At 45.5% G+C, this 14,461-nt stretch overlaps 1 protein-coding gene across 10 annotated transcripts in view; it reads left to right on the top strand.

The window, feature by feature from the left end:
* The window catches only part of ADGRB1 (adhesion G protein-coupled receptor B1), a 285,345-nt gene that overhangs the window by 248,002 nt on the left and 22,882 nt on the right, over positions 1-14,461 (top strand). For 8 of the 10 annotated variants that reach the window (XM_027900132.1, XM_027900130.1, XM_027900125.1 and 5 more), the window contains 3 exons: positions 3,332-3,430; positions 11,877-12,048; positions 13,250-13,345. In XM_027900132.1, the coding sequence (XP_027755933.1) occupies positions 3,332-3,430; positions 11,877-12,048; positions 13,250-13,345 (367 nt within the window). The remainder of the gene's footprint in view (positions 1-3,331; positions 3,431-11,876; positions 12,049-13,249; positions 13,346-14,461) is intronic. The other 2 variants (XM_027900131.1, XM_027900129.1) reach the window with 1 other exon arrangement.

Raw genomic sequence — 14,461 nt, 5'->3', positions numbered from 1 at the left:
TTCCCCCCTCTTTCGTGTCCGTGTGTGTGTGTGCAGCACTTTTAAGCCTTCTCTGTGCTCAATGATTTTGTTCTCCTTTCCCAAGTGCACCTGCTGAGAGTGTGGGAGCACTTTTGAGAGCCCTGGTGCCCCTTTTCCCTTTAGTTAACCTCCCAGAAGTTACTCTGCTTCTGGCCTGGGCTTGGGAACCGTGTTGGAAAGGTAGATCTGAAGAGAATCAGAACGAGCAATGGCCTTGGAGATGTTTGGATCTGAGGAGATGGTACAAAGAAACGTTGTGATTCCTTTAGCAGAGGCAAGAAGTATGGTTCAGTGTTGCCAAAATGATAAAAAAAGGGGAAAAAACCAAAACAAAACAGGGGAAAATAAAGAGCTGCTGGACACTGAGAAGAGCCCAGCACACACAGCACAGATTGGTTGGCACACAAATACCTCAGAACGAACAGTTCTCATGAAATAACACCTGAGACACGATGGGTTTTGCCCCTGTTCTTAGCAGAGGAAACTGCTGTGATTAGCTCTGTCACATCTGTCAGAAAACCTTGACTTCCTAATGGCAGGGACTTTACAGATAAACCACAAAGCCAGGCTGGGAAGGGTTGGGTGGGATTGCCTGGAGAGCTGGAGGAAGACACACAACTGCCCCCACCCCCCTGTCCAGGAACAGGAGAAAACCATCCAGGGACCTCCCAGCAGAAGGATCTCCATTGGTGGCCGAGGGTTTGAGCCCTGCTGATGAAAGGTGCTACTAAAAATGCCTGTTTTAATGTCGGGAGCCTTCAAAATGAGTTTTAAATTTATTCAGGCAGCGTTTCTTCCAGAAGCATTTTGTGTGCTCACGCAGCCAGGGAGGAAGAATGAGACTATAGGGTATATTCACCAGGGCTAATTTTAGCCTGCTGAGTTTAATCTCTCTAGGCTTCCTCTGTTAACTGCTGGAGAGAGACAAGAGCCTGGTTTAGTTGTTCCAACTTGCCCCCTTGGAGGACCTTCACTTCTTTTATCTTCCTGTTGATTGTAGGAACGACTCCAGAAAGTTTGCCCCCGTCCCCCGGTGTGAAATATTCCCTGTACGACTGTCCTGGTGGGGTGTAACAGAGCTGGGCTGTCAGTGCATAGAGGAGAGAGTAATTGGAGAGATAATAACTCCATCAGAACAGGAAGGGATTTGGGCTGCCCTCCATCTGGGAACGGTTCGTGTTGGAAGCAGCGCTCCTGCTCTTTGGGCTGTGCGTGGTGCGAAGCACTGCTCAATAAAAGGGAGCAAAGTCCAGGCTCCAGTGAACACACCAGATGAGTCTGGGAGCTGGTTGTGGGTATTTAGGAAGCAGCAAAAGCTGAACTAAATGGTTGCCTCGTTCCCTGTGATTATTTCATTAGCTGCCCAGGCGCCAATACAAACCTGCTACGGAAATTCAATATATTAACAACCTCCTGCCCCCGACCAGAACAAATCAGAATATAAATGTATCCACATCTGTGCCTATTGCTTACAGCTTTCTGCATAAATACACCCAACAGCAGCTACAGTTGTGTGTTATAGTTGGTCCTTTGGCCAGTTCTTTGTGGTTCAGTGTCATTCATGTTTTTTCTGGTACAGTTTTCCATCAAATTCCTCAAATCAATCTGCTTTTTTCTTTTTGCTGCCTATCTCTGCCTCTCTCTGTCTCTCTGCTTATCTGTTCTTTGTGGCTTATAGATCTGGGGATAAGCTGTGTTTTTGGGTTTTTTTTTTTAAGGGTCGTGCACTTAATGCCTCTCCAGACCCACTTTTATCTTTGATTCAGCCTCTGGGTTTAAACCATCCTTCCAGGAAGATATTTATCTCCGGACACAGGAGCTAATTTCCTCTGTGTCTAAAGGCTGAAAATTTCTTCGGGATGCCTTAATCCTTCTTTTGGAAGGGAGTAATGACTTATGCCACTAATTAATTCAAAGACCACTTGATAGTGGACCACTGGGCCCACTGATGATACTTTGTTGGCCTTTCATGGGGATGTTGGGTTTTTTTGCGTTGAGACTGAACACAGAGCCATAAAAGTTAAGAGATGATCTGTCAAGTGGCCTGATCTCTCTCCTGAGGCAGGGCAGGGCTATAAAACCCCTTGTGGTTGGGGCAAACACGACCCCTCACCATCTGCACCACCCTCAGCCAAGGGTGACACCCCCACTGTCCTCTGGCAGTGATTTCCTGCCTTCCCTGATATCAGGCACTGCAGGGAGGTCTGGGGGATGGTTTGCAGGCTCCTTCCCATTTTTTTTAAGCCAGATCTGACGTGGATGTCCACCTGTGCACACAGATCAGAGAGTGCACACATCTAGTAAATTCTGGGAAGAATCAGGGCCAGTGCCAAGCTCATGTGGCTTTCCAGGCTCCTGGAAAAGAGCTGGCTTGTCAGCTGGGTGGGTTCACACACATCAGCCCCCCAAAATCATGAGGATACTCCCTTTAGCAGATCCCTGCAGCCCCTTATTCCAGCAGCCCACAATGCCCTGGTTGATCCCACACAGAAAGAGTGGGAGCAACAGGCGTGGATTAGTCTCAGGGTTCACCCCAAACATGTTCTCATCTGCAAAACGAGATATGAGAGAAGAAATGTCTCAGAGGTATTCAACCAGTCCAGTTCCTTCCAGGGCAGGTTGGCGGTCTTATAAAACACCCAAGCTCGTGTTTAACTCCCAGGACATGAAGAGTCCCATTTCCATGTCCTGCCTCACAGATGGAGCAGCCAGAGAGTGGCCTCTCTCCTGGTGCTGTGTGAGGATCCCAACCAGAGAAAATGGGTGATTTATCCCTTACATTGCCTTAGGAAAGAAGATAAGCAGGCACAGTCCCCACAGCCCTACTTCTTGCCTTCTACTGCACAACCCTGCCACCTTTTTTGTTTTGGAGCAAAAAGGCCAGGAGGGAAAAGAGCAATTTCTGAAAAGAAAAAAAAAATACAAAAAAATAAAACCCAAACGAAAAGGAGGAGATGGAGACTGGGAGAGCAGTACTGGTTTCTCTTCCCTGGGTGCCAGAGAGAGACACCCTGAAACTGGGCAAACATAAACCAACACAGTTCCACCCTCTCCAGCGGCACCAACAGTCTCTGAATTGCACATTTTTCCCCCCCCATTTCCCGCATCTGGAGTGGTACAGATGAGAGAGTTTTATTCCTGCCTGTCTTTTCATTTCTCTTCCCGAACTGGGTATGGTTGGTTGGTTCCCTTTTCTCCTTCCTTCCTTCCTTCTTCTCTTTCTTTTGGCTTCTCTTTCCCTTTCCTTTCTACGTTTGTGCTCATGAGCAAAGTGTTTTGTTTTGTTTCAGTCTTTTGGTTTTAATTGCAGTCAGATGGCAGTGCCCCTTTACGGGATGACGCTCAAATGTTCCAAGTGTGGAGTAGTTTCTTCTGCTGAAGTTTCGGCCACAGCCACCAGTAACGCCATGTTAGTTCCTCTAATTTCAACTTCTTTTCTTTCTTTCTTTCCACTTCCTTTGTTTTTGTTTTTTTTTTTGGTTTGGTTGTTTTTTTTTTCTTTTAATTAATTCTTTTTTTTTTTTTTGGTTTGGCTTTTAGTTGGATTTATTTCCCTCTTCCATTTCCCTGCACTCACCGGCCCTTGTTTGTTTTCTCTCCCCCGTGTCCCTGCCCGCCCTCCCCACATTCCCCAGCTCTCCCTGACCTCATTCTGTGGGCCATGAGTAGTGTAGGGCTCCTCCTGCAACATCCCTGGTAGAGCTGATGGGCTGGATCCATGAAAAGCCCTTTATGGCATGCTTAGATCTGAGCATGTGAGCAGCCCATGGAAGACAAAGGGACTCTGCATTTGTTGCAAGCTGTGTGCATGTTCAATCTTTCCACTGAATTCAGTTACAGACCTAAAGATGTGATTCCCAGTAATTTTGGCGCTAGACAGGGACCTCAAAATCCAGCTCTGTCAACCACTTAAGCATCTGCTTGAGCGTTTTAACTCCAGAGGCTGCAGAGCACTGAGAATGGTTTAAGTGAGTTGGTGAATCACTTCTAAATGTTGGTTTGTTGGGTTTTTTTTTTTCCTCTTATAAAATACTAAAGTTAAGTTTGATACCTCGTTGGGCTACAGGTCTGATCTGATAAGTGTTGACTGCCTCTTTTGGACCCCTAAAAGCACTTGGAATTAATTCTCAAACTCTTAAAGCGTTTCATAGCTCTGAGTTGCAAAAGTCAAAAGCTGTTAAATCTCTTCTTAGATGCCTCTGGAGTTAGTTTTTAAAACAGTAATAAAAAAAAAAAAAAAAAAAAAAAAAAAAAAAAAAAAAAAAAAAAAAAAAAAAAAAAAAAAAAAAAAAAAAAAAAGGAAAACAATGCCAGAGCTTTGTTCTGCTGGAGAAATTGTTGCTATTTATATAGCTGGCTTTTTTCCCAAAGGTTAAGGTTGGAGGGAGAGTGATGAGGGAAGGTTTGTCTTCCTTCCTTCCCTTTTGGAAATTTCATTATCTGCATCATACCCAAGTGATGCTGTTACTTTTGATTTTGATGTCTGAAATAATGTATGTGAAATGTGTGAAAGGAACAGTCTTAGATTACTTGCAGTTTGAAGACTCCTGCTTTTAATTAATCTAAACAAAAAGAGGCAGCTGAGTGTCAAATCTCAAAATGCAGAAAAAGGAAAGAAAATCAAAGCACAAGAGCAACCTGGTCTAGTGGGAGGTGTCCCTGCCCATGGCAGGGGATTGGAATGAGATGATCCTTAAGGGCTCTTCCAACCCACACCATTCTAGGACTCTGTGGTTTTCTCTGTGAAATGAAAAACTAAGCAATCTCATTTATTTTTTGTTGCTTAAGTTATTTTACTCACCTTTTGCAACAGTGCCCAGCTGAGGTGGGGAGATGGAATTGTTCCAGACACATGTACCACGAGTCTGGAATTAACAGGTCACTGAATTTTGGATTCCTGAGACTGCAGAGGAGCTAAAGCAGCAGATTTACTATTAGTGAATTAGACTGTTAAATAGGAGAGGCTTTCTGTTCATAGTAAATTCATTTTAAAAGTTAAACAGTCTCAAATCCTTCTCCTGCACTGTCTGACATCAGTCTATGATAAATCACATATTCTGATTCATCTCCAAATCAGACCAAATAAAAAAAAAAAGGATATGAAAGCCAGATCTCCTGTTCATCCTGCTTTTCTGATTAAAGTGGATGGAGAGAAACTGGAGGGCTCTTGGGAGAGGACATGTCTTTTGTTCCCCAGCAGGTAAATCCCTCAGATGACAGGTTTCACTGCTAGTTCTGTGGTCTGTCCTGAAGCGTCCCACGCTCTTGTCCTTGCAAAGGCACCACTGAGCAATCCATGGATTAGTTCCCTCAGCCTCATCTCCCTTTTGTCATCCACTTCATTCTGCAGCTGATCTGTTGCCGTTTTTTTCCTCCCCCAAATCTACTGTTTGTCAGAAAGGCAAAGCCCTGATGATGCTTCGTGCCACTGCCCCCATTCTGCTGCCCTTCATCCTTCCAGACATTTGAGAACCTTTGCCATTCAGTTTTGGGGTCTTGCCGTGTGAATCACGTGCCAGGAGAATTCCTGGCTCCCCCCTGACCAGGAATGAGCCGTAGTGGTTTGGTGGGGAGCGCATCAAGGATGTTCCTTCCTGCCTTTTTCCTGCTGGGTTTGCTCATTCCCCCTCCAGTTTACCTCCCACGCCTTCCAGATGCTCGTTCTGGGAGAGCATGGCTTGAAAAATGAATCCTTTAGCCCATTTTTTCCTTGGCTTTTGGAAATTGTAGAGGTTTTGAACAACTGTTTGTGGTGATGGATATCTGAGAGAGAAGGGGACAGAGAAGGGGATGTGGAACAGAGGCAAAACAGGGGAAACCACTGAGGGAGAGCAGAAGGGAAAAAAATTTGCGCTGGAAACTGTGCCATTTCTTGGGGAATGACTTGGGGAATGAAAAAGGAAAGTGTTGGATGTCTCTGACTCGTTAAGGGTTAGACTGGACAGGTGTAGATTAAAAACACCTTTCCCTTTAAGTTGTGCTGAAGGGGATGCTGGGCAGATTTTGCCATTGGAAGACCTCTGTTCCCACATTTCCTTCTGTTCATTGTTGCCCTGTAGGGTTCCCCTCAGACTATGAAATGTTGACTTATAATTAATTTGTCTTGGCTACCTGTGAGAATTATTTTCTCTGAGATGGAAAAATGGCAGGGTCATGGCATGTCTTGGTATTTGCTGTGAATGAGGAGATCCACTGCAGAAAACAGGGACTGCTGATGGATGGGTGGATGGATGGATGGATGGATGGATGGATGGATGGGTGGATGGATGGAAGTTGTTGATGTCCCAGCCCTGGAAGTGTCCAGGGCCAGGTTGGATGGGGCTTGTAGCGACCTGGGCTAGTGGAAGGTGTCCCTGCCCATGGCAGGGGCTTGGAATGAGATGATCTTTAAGGTCCTTTCTAACCCAAACCATTCCATGATTCTGTGAAATGTCTGGACTCTCAAATTCTGACCATAGGGAAGAAAAAGGCCCAGAACTAAGGCCCTGGCACAGTGTGTTCTTCTCCTCATGATCCTTCTCATCATCATCCCTCTTAAATCATCAGAAATTCCCGTGTCAAATCTCCCATCTGAGGGATTTGCCCTTTTTCTTGGCTCAAGGTCATTTCAGGGCATCTTAGATATCGAGTTTTCCTCCTGTATTGTAATTCCAGCACTAATGTGAGTCAGTATGTCCATGCATGGCTGGCTTTATGAAGGAGACTGTTCCTCAGGAGAGTGTTGTCCTTATGGTTCAAGAAATTTGAAATGCCCCCTCCCTTACCTGAGGATAATACCTGGGCCTTGCTGGGACTGTCAGAGAACACCTTCCCTGATTAGAGAATAATCAAGTGAATAATCCAGCACTTTATCAGCTGCCTCATCACCTCCCTGTCTCATTTATCACAGATTCATCATGGAATGGTTTGGGTCGGAAAGGACCTGAAAGATCACCTTGTTCCAACCCCCTGCCGTGGGCAGGGACACCTTCCACTAGACCAGGTTGCTCAGGGCAGTTCAGAGGCATTTAATTTAATTTCCTAGTTATGTGATTTTCTACTGCAGCAACTGAGAGAAGAATCATCTTTTGGGGAAAGTAGAAATCACATCAGGTGTGGAGAAATCACATTCTGTGTTGCCTGGACATGAGCAGAACATGCAGAGTGCTCCCTCTTTTGCAGTTACAGGTTTCCTGTCTTGGTTTTGTGGGCGTTGAGTTAAAGGGAGGTTCTCTGAAAGTGTCCCTAAAACTGGGACAACACTCTTGCTTTCAGGAGGAATAGTGTTTAAGTGCTTAAAAAGTGTTCAAGGCCAGGTTGGACGGAGCTCTGAGCAACCTGGTCCAGTGGAATGTGTCCCTGCTCATAGCAGGGGGTTGGAACGAGATGATCTTAAAGGTCCCTTCCAACCCAAACCATTCCACGGTTCTGTGATTCTGTGAATCCGAGTTAGAGGAGTGCTAAAGCACAAGAAAATAAATAAAGTGCATCCCTGCCCTGTGATTTGCCTGCAGCAGAACTGCTGGCACGTGAAGAGCCATGCATTATGTTGAGTCCACCGACCTTCTCCCTCTCCAGAGCTCCTTCTGGGAGCTGTTTCTGAATTATAAAGTGATTTTTCCTTCTGCTGCTTCTTTAACTTATGTCACTGGTGCTCTCTCAGTGTTGAGTAACGAGAAGAATTGATCACTTCCCTCATTATAATGGCCCTTCACATCTTTATTGGCATGTCCTGTGTGTCCCCCTGCACTCGCCTGTTCTCAGGGTGCAGCGCTCTTCATCTTTCTTCACGTAGATCTTTGTCTCCAAACCCATTTATTTGCTCTCTTTCCATTGCTCTCCCTCTAAGTGCCATCACTTCATGCTGCTTCTTTTGCAAAGATGAAGACTCTCCAGGCTGCCAGCTTGTGCTAAAGGGCAAAACCAGAGCTAGTTGTTGTTATTTTGGCCAGAGGCTTCATCTGTTTGGGGTCAGAGCTGGGTTTGCTGTGTGCTTTCTTGAGGCTTAGTGGTGGAACTTGTTTCCCGTGGTAGAACATCCCATGTTCCAGAGAACAGGAGCAGCTGAGGTAGCTGGGATTGCTTAGCCTGGAGAAAAAGAGGATTTGGAGGATCTTACCTGCAACTTACCTGAGAGGAGGTTGTAGCCAGGTGGGGGTCGGTCTCTTCTCCTCAGTAACAAGTGGTGGAACAGGAGGAAACGGCCTCAGGTTGTGCCAGGATTAGGTTGGATGGTAGGGACAATTTCTTCACCAAAAAGGTTATCAAGCATTGGAACAGGCTGCCCAAGGCACCATCCCTGGAGGGGTTTAAAAACCAGGTGGTTGTGGCACTTGGGGACATGGTTTAGTGGCAGCCTTGGCAGTGCTGGGTTAATGGTTGCACTCAGTGATCTCAGAGGTCTTTCCCAACCTAAATGGTTCAGGGATAAAGCTGTGGACAACCCTTGTAATTATATCTGGGGAGGGACAAGGTGACATTTCAGCTGTTCTGCTGAGTGACACTGGCGTGTCAGGGTCACCTCACCATAAACCATCTCCCCTCTTCCAGAGTGAATGATCTCCCCCATCCCCCATCCTAAGCACTGTCATGGGTGGCACAAGCAAGAGGATGTGCCAGTTTATTCCTCAGTCTCAAGCCATACAAATCCTGGATCCCTTGATTGCAGCTAATCCATGATGAAAAGCCATTTAGGTGATCACAGTGTCATTATGGAACGCCAGCATTTCATATCACATCACGTAACTTGGTGTTTCTTAGGCCCTCTGAGTTATTCTGGAGGCTTTTAAGGATGCAAGTGGCTCCTAAAACAGGGACAGGTGGAAAGGTGGCAGAAGTGTGGGCTCTGCTGTGAATTCAGCTCACAGCAAGTAGAATTCGGGGCAGTCTCACAGAAAACCCACTTACCTTGCCCTGAGTTTTCTTCTGAAATTTCAGTCTTTATGGGACTGTTTTTAATGGAGGGTTTTGGGTTTTTTTGGGTTTTTTGGGTTTTTTAAGCAGAGCTCTGCCAGTGAAATTGCAGTAAGTTCTATTCCTGTGACCTGTTGCCACCTGCTGCCTGAGAATAAAGATTATGCATTAAGTGTCAAGCAACATTTCCATAACATTTTGTTGTTGAGAAGGTGAATCCCAAAGGGAGCAGAAAGCCATACTCTTAGCTGGTGTAAGTCAGCACAACTCAGGAAGATCCTGATTTACCCCAGCCAAATATGTGATGTAATATTGATTTCATCACCTGAGCTGGAAGGGCAGATAATTTTTCCATCACCTGGTTGGAAAAGCAGAGATTTATGTGGTGATTTAAGGTTGCTCATGTTGGCAGCAGTAGTGAAGTCCATCAGGGTGTCTTGACTCAGAGGGAAGTGGAACAGTTTTCCCATATGGAGGCACATGGATCAAGGGGCTGGAAGGACTCTCTGAGTGCATGTGAGGGCAGCAGGAGCTCTGAAAGGAGAGTTCTGGATCATTGCATTGCTCTGGATGGCAAACAGACTCAAGCAGTGCCTCCTTAAAGCAGCTTTTGAAGCCAGTGGATTCAAATCAAACCATTTGCTGAAGAGAAATGTAAATTATTTATAATTTACCTCCCTAGCAGCGTCCCTTACAACCCCAAATCCACATCTAAATCTTGGATCCAGATACATATCATCGCCAGTGTGAGTTTGGAGGTCTTTTCAAGAATGGAAAACCCACCCAGGTTCAGCTGATGTGCATTCCCAAGTCAGATCCATCCTCAGATGTGGTTGCCAGGTCTCTTGTTTGCACTCTGGTGGTAGCAACATCCACATAAGTGTGTACTGAGATTGTTCTGGAAGACCAGAGGATTCCAGGAAGGAGAGTTGTCTCATACAGACCTTTCCTACCAGCTTTTATTGGATTTTGATGGTTCCCCCCTTGCTGCTGGAATTGCTTCATCTACCCAGCCATGCTCTGGGAATGTCGTGTTCGCTGGTTCTTGCATGGAAGGCACATCCAGAGAGGTGCCTTGTGGACCAAACCTTATCTTTCCTTCTGACTTTTCTGCCTCTCTTGAGTTTTTTTCCTCCACTTGCTACTCAGCCAGCTTAATAATGCCCCACCACAAATGACAGCAAAGGGAGATTCCAGTGTAATGAGGCAGATTCCAGAGGGGCTGAGGGAGAAATGGAATAAGAAGCTTCTGTTTGGGTGTTGTTTGGTTGAGAGCCGTCTGACTGCTGCCTTTTTTTTTTTTTTTATTTTTAAATAATCCTTTGAAGTGATAGATCATATTGGACATTAAACAGCAGTGTTTTCCATCCTGTACAAAATTACAAGGTATCAGATTATATCGTGGCCTTAACCCAACATAGGGGTCTCATAATGCTTGTTCTAATTAAAAAAAAAAAAATTGATAATTCCATTTCCCTGCTCCCTTAGATAAATTACATTCCTTAATAATAGTACTAAGGAACACATCTGAGTCTGGGCAGGTTGTAGAGATGCTGCCATCAGGGTATCATTGTGCCTATGAAAATAAACTGTCACTTCAGTGTGTGGTCATTACAGCAGAACTGATGTAGCAACCCTTGCCAAACCCTTAATGAAGCCAGGGGGTTATATCCTGATGTCCATCCCTGTATCCAATCTCCAGCTTTGTCCAGGTAAAGCTCTCACAGAGCTCTGTGAGAGCAGTACCTGCATAACCAGCAAGTAACCATTAAAAACTTGCTCATAGAGCAGAGAATGGTAAGCAAGTCCCATGTAAGTACTGCAAAAACCGTGTGTCCTGGTATCTGTCTTGTAATTTATTGTGTCAGCTGTATTTGTTTGTTAGTGTTTAGGTTGAGGTTTGCTTGAAACTCAGCTTTTTATTCAGCCTGTGCCCAGGTCTGCTCTGATTTGTTGGGGGAAACCCCACAGAGAAATTCCCCTTAGTGCACCAGGATGACTGACAACTTAAAATCTCCCTAGCAAGCTGCTAAAATTGCTTGGGACTCCTTTTTGCTCAGATTGCTGAATGCCCAAATAGTCCATGGGAGCAGAGCTGCTTGCCCATTTCCAGGGCCATCCTTTATAGATAAAGTGGAGATTCGTGGGGCAACACTTGCTTTGTCCAGCTGGATAACTTGTGAATTAGGACATGGCTTGAATCTCAAGTTATTTTAACCCAGGATGCCCACCCATGAATAAACTTATTTACAGTAATTGCTGAATATAGAAAAAAAAATAATATTTTGGGCAGATCCCAGCAGAAAGCAGAAAAATTTCTGTCCATGGGAAGATTGGGTGAGGAATCAGTTCTCCTGGTGTTCATGGATGCAGCGTCATAGGGACCATCAGCTGGAGAGTAAAGGAGCACCAGCAAAATGTAGCAGCCTCCACATCAGCTCTGAGCTTGTCTGTTCCAGTCACTCAAAGCTGTGACTCACGTCCCAGTGTTGGTGTCTTCCATGTGCTGTGGAAGTCCAAGTGTGTGTCACCCCAAGTACCGACAGCCATCGTCACAGACCAGTCTCTGCTGCAACTGTCCCCCCTTCCCTTTGGCAACCTCCAGTGGTCGTATTTTGTCTCCCCCCCCTCGGGGAACGCTGTGGATTAGTGGCAGAGTGGGAAGGGTGTGAAAGGGGGAGCGAGGTGTCCTCATCCTTCCTCCCCACCTCCAGTTTTTCTGCATGTTTGCACCGTTGGCAAGTTGCCCCTCCCGCAGAAACGTGTCACCTGTTTTGGGCAGAGTGAGTGTGCAAAGCATCCTCCTGCTTCCCTGGGAGAGGGGCTCAGAAAACATCCAGCATCCAGCAGATGTTGGCTGGAGGAGTCTTCTGCAGCCCCGTGGGATCGGGGGGCTGGAGAAGCATCCCCCGTGGAAAGCGGGTGAGGCTAAAGCTGAGTTCTCTTTTCCTCTGCCTTGACAGGGCATCCCTTTGGAGCTCCTGCGTGGTCCTGCCTCTCCTGGCCCTCACCTGGATGTCTGCAGTCCTGGCCATCACAGACAGACGCTCAGCCCTCTTCCAGATCCTCTTTGCTGTGTTTGACTCCTTGGAGGGCTTTGTCATCGTTATGGTCCATTGCATCCTGCGGCGGGAGGTGAGGCGGAGGAGTCCTTCTCTTTTAGAGCATCAACACATGTCCCATCATAAAAAAATCACCTGGGAAATGTCCAGCCAGCCTGGCAACTTCTCTAACTCTGCAAACTTTTGACTTTGGGTGGAGGGGTGACCACAAAAATGACCGTGTCGGTCAGAGGACGGGAGGGGTGAATCGGTGCTTGTCATGCTGAGCGTCCTGCAGAGTGGACTTTGGTGGGCAGCCTTAGGTTGGATAACATGCCAGGCTTAGGTTGGATAACGTGTCAAGCTTGGCTTGTTGAACACCAAAATTCACTTTTCCAGCGTTCTTCCACCCCACCTCCAAAAAACGCGACATTAAAAAGGTAATTTGTGATTTCAAGAGAGCCAAGTTGCACTGAGATTTACAGAATGAAAGGTGTGTTGGCACGAACACCCAGATATTCCAGCTGGAGAGTAAAGCCAGCAATAATCAAGCAAGGAAATTGAGGGAATTCTCTGCAGCCTCCCCGTGGAGATTTCAAATGGTAAATTATATCAGGGAAGAAAAGGATGAATCTTTTATGTTTCTTTTATTCTTTTCATCCCACTGAGTGCAAAGACTATTAATAACAGAGACAGGAAGGGGCTTTTCTTTTTTTTTTCAGAATTCATTTCATCTTCTTACAGCTCCTTTAAATTAAGTAAAACAGATTAATTCCTTATGTCAGGCCAATGAAATCAATGGAATTACACCGGTGGCTTGGCTGAGACTCCTTCCACTAATTGCATTATGAATATGAGCCTGCATTTAACTCCCATTGCAGTCACTGGGATTGTTTTTTCCACTGATTTCAGTGAGTTTTGGGCCAGATATTTATCACAGGATCATAATCAAACTTAATATTCCCCACTATAATGATTTATGCAATACCGTAAATTGCAAAAGATATTGCAAGCTGCAAAACAGAAGGCATTTTTATTCTTGATGTTATAAATTGAGCAACTTGAAGCAGTGACCCAGGGCAACTGGGAAACCTCGGAGCTGCTCTTCAGTAGTGAAATATGAAACATATAAACCATGTGAAATAAATACCTGGATGCTACTAAATCCACATTCTTTTATCTACCAAAGACTGTTTGTTTGTTGGGTTTGTTTTGTTTTGTTTTTAATTTTAGCAGAATTTAATGCAGTTTGGTCTGCCTGACTGTGACTTTTGCTGATCCCTTCGTTCCTGCAGGTCCAGGATGCCGTGAAGTGCCGAGTTGTGGATCGCCAGGAGGAGGGAAATGGAGACTCAGGGGGGTCGTTTCAGAACGGACACGCTCAGCTCATGGTAGGGACAAGCACCACGTGGGCACCTTGAACTCAGAACTGATGAACAGAGGGCTCTGTCCATCGGAGAGTCTTCAATCAGTGTCCTTTTTTACCTTTAAACCTGTGCTTGAGCCAACTTAGCACTTAGAGTCTTTCACACAAATCTGGTTGTGGTTTTTTTTATTAAATTGTGATATCAAGGGGTTTGAACTTATATACCTGCATTTACAGACATCTTGGTGGGATCCTTTCTTTCCCAGAAAATAAAAAGCCAAAATAACACCTCCCAGGTCTTCCAGACCTTCTCATCCCCACCACACTGCCCTAACAGGAGTTAGTTTAGTACTGTTTTAGTCACAGCATGTTGGGCTCTTATTATAAAGATGCTGTCTCAGAGGGATTGGTTTCTCTCCAAAGCACACTTTACTTCCTTGGGAGTATAATTTAAGCTCTGTAAATCCTGGTTCTGTTGTGTAAGTCCCTGTGCAAACAGTGTGTATAAGGCCACAGAGGAATAAGCTGTGGGGCTTCATCTCGAGCCTGCCTCACTGTTAGGATGCAGTTGATACAAGAAGCATTTAATTTCTGCAGTTAAGGTAAAGCCATCAGGAGAACCACAGCATTTGAACAAAAACACTCATTGATATTAGAGCTCCATCACAACCCAGCGATGTTTTTTCCAGAGCACTTTGTGCTTGGGCACAACAAGGTCCGACTTCAAGCAGCGCAATCTCCGAGTCAGGACGTCAAGAGACGTTCAGTTCCACCACAGCCCGGTGGTGTTTGTTGAAAAACATGTTCTCATTTCACGGCATAATCTCCTCCTTCTCAGACAGGTTCTCACTCTGCCTAATTGTGTGTAATTAGAAAGGCCCCTCGTGTGCCTGGTGCTTTGGCCTCTTCAGTAATAGACACCATAATCACATCCAGCCTCGATCTTCTTTTCAATAAGTCATCACCCCGAGCTTTTTTTGTTCTCCCTCTGTAAGATGTGCCTGCAAATTATTTATGTGACCCTTTTCCCCACACGCCCTTCACGCTCCCAGCACCCTTTGAAGCTGTGGATGCTCTCTTTGTTATTCACCACCCCCAAGTTTCAGCTTTTTGTATCTTCTCTAAAATTCCCTGTTTTCAT

The sequence above is a fragment of the Empidonax traillii genome, unplaced genomic scaffold, assembly GCF_003031625.1.
Source record: "Empidonax traillii isolate 1590-97213 ecotype Southwest subspecies unplaced genomic scaffold, ASM303162v1 scaffold712:size431070, whole genome shotgun sequence".
In the NCBI taxonomy this organism is placed as follows: Eukaryota; Metazoa; Chordata; class Aves; order Passeriformes; family Tyrannidae; genus Empidonax; species Empidonax traillii.
Note: the sequence above shows the minus strand (reverse complement) of the source record. Positions and strands in the feature narration are given on the sequence as shown.